General features: G+C 42.3%; 1 protein-coding gene across 1 annotated transcript in view; it reads left to right on the plus strand.

The window, feature by feature from the left end:
* Positions 1-1,200: 1,200 nt before the first annotated feature.
* The window catches only part of LOC104508925 (potassium channel subfamily K member 10-like), a gene marked incomplete at both ends in the record, with an annotated part of 11,342 nt that continues 10,562 nt past the window's right edge, over positions 1,201-1,980 (plus strand). The window contains one exon of the mRNA XM_010150697.1: positions 1,201-1,529. Within this exon, the coding sequence (XP_010148999.1) occupies positions 1,201-1,529 (329 nt within the window). The remainder of the gene's footprint in view (positions 1,530-1,980) is intronic.

The raw sequence follows: 1,980 nt of genomic DNA on the forward strand, positions 1-1,980 counted from the left end.
AAACTCAAGGTGTAGTAACACTGTATATTCAAACTATATATAATCAGCTTACGGTATCACTCTGATTAGGTGTTGTAAATCCTTCTGCTTTAATTTCTGAGAAAAACAGCAAAGACACTTTGGTAATAAGTTCAGAGAATGCAGCTAAAGTGGCTGTATTTTAACTGTAATTTGATTTAGGTCTGATATAAAATAAATCAAGCCAGTTTCAAAGAAATTACAGGCCAGTGACAGCTGCTGTAAGACTACAGCAGGGATTTGTTTTAAAATGAATCCAGCATCTTTAAAGCCTGCATGTGGTACCATTATACCACTGGACACTGAGGAACCTGGCTTCATCCTGCCATTGCTAACACTGGTGACAGAGGGTGGGGATGTGTGATGCTGAGATACCTGAATAATTTGGAGGCGAGCCAGCTTTGATTTGGATGCCTTGGTAGCTTGACACAGTGGTTGGGCTAATAAGCCTGTCTGGAAGTCAAGGCTTACTAGCGCTGATGTACTGCTAAGGTCATGTGGCCATACAGTGCCTCAGTCTCAAATTGGGAGGTCCATCGTTGTGCTTGGTGTGAGAGTAACTTTGACCTCAAATATCTACTATGCTTTGGCTGAAGAGCAAGGTATGCTAAAATTTATGAAGCTTCCAGGCTTTAAGAAAATTTTCAGCGATGGTTTTGTGAATCCGTGTAAATAATAATACAGACCTGCTTAAGCTGGTGAGCCAGACAGCGTTGTGGTTTGCAAAGCAGTTTCTCTTTCTGTCAGTACCAGGCCAGGTAGTGATCACTGATCATTAACTAGCATCAATTTCCTAGCACTATTAATACTATTAGTATTATGATTTAAGGACATAAATCACTGCTAGTGAAGGCACATACCTTGTATAATTTATATTCTAATTAGTCAAAATATTCATTTTCTTGTTGGATAAATGATTTTCTGCATCCTTTTGAAATTTTTGCCTGTGTAACTGGCCTGTCAGTTCTAGAGGTAATGGGTGAAGCAAACCCTTGAGGTGACTTGCATATGGATGAACAAAACACACATGGAGCCTTCCAGATGAGAAGAATTGCAACTGTGTGAATAACATGGTTTATGTGAGAGTCTTGAAAGTGGTATTTAGGAAAGTTGCACATGAAGATCAAGGTCATACCCTTAGGGATTTGATTTTGAGTAAGATTTTTTTACTTTGTGTTTCAGTGGCTGTTCCCTCACCAGTGCCATCTTGTGAACCTGAGCCCAAAACTAACGGGCATTACCCAGCTCCACGACTATCCATTTCCTCCCGAGCCACTGTCATTGCTACCATGGAAGCCCCTTCTCAAGGCCTGAAGACAGTCATGAAGTGGGAAACAGTGGTGGCCATCTTTGTCGTGGTGGTTGTTTACCTGGTGACAGGAGGACTCGTCTTCCGTGCCCTGGAGCAGCCCTTTGAAAGCAGGCAGAAGAACACAATCGCACTGGAGAAGGCTGACTTTCTTCGGGAGCATGTTTGTGTAACCCAGCTGGAGCTGGAGACACTCATTCAGGTAGGCCACATGAAGAAGACAGCAATTCTTGAAAATTAGGATAAACAGCTTGGTAGTTCATAGATCAGTGCGGAACAAAATTGTTCACAGACCCCTCGCAATGGGCAGTGTGGAGAGCGGGCTCTTTCCCAGTCATTTTGATGATCATTAAGGTCCCTTCCAACATAATGCATTCTATGATTCTATGATTTTAAAGTCCAGAAAACATTAACTATGTCTCCAAAACATTGTAAATGGAAGTTAAATGCATTCACTAGAACAATGGAAAATTGCCCAGATGTGGAGACAGCAATGCTATTGTGCTTCTCCTAGGCCAAACAAATTGTTTCTGTGTCTTTCCCTGCTTGTACTCTGGGTTCACAGAAGCCGGGTCAGCTCTGAGTCAGAAGCTGTGTACCTGTACCTTTGGGTGGCCTGGTACTGTAGCTAAGAAGCCAAACCTGCTTCAGCA

This window comes from Eurypyga helias, unplaced genomic scaffold, assembly GCF_000690775.1.
Source record: "Eurypyga helias isolate BGI_N326 unplaced genomic scaffold, ASM69077v1 scaffold28614, whole genome shotgun sequence".
Taxonomy (NCBI): domain Eukaryota; kingdom Metazoa; phylum Chordata; class Aves; order Eurypygiformes; family Eurypygidae; genus Eurypyga; species Eurypyga helias.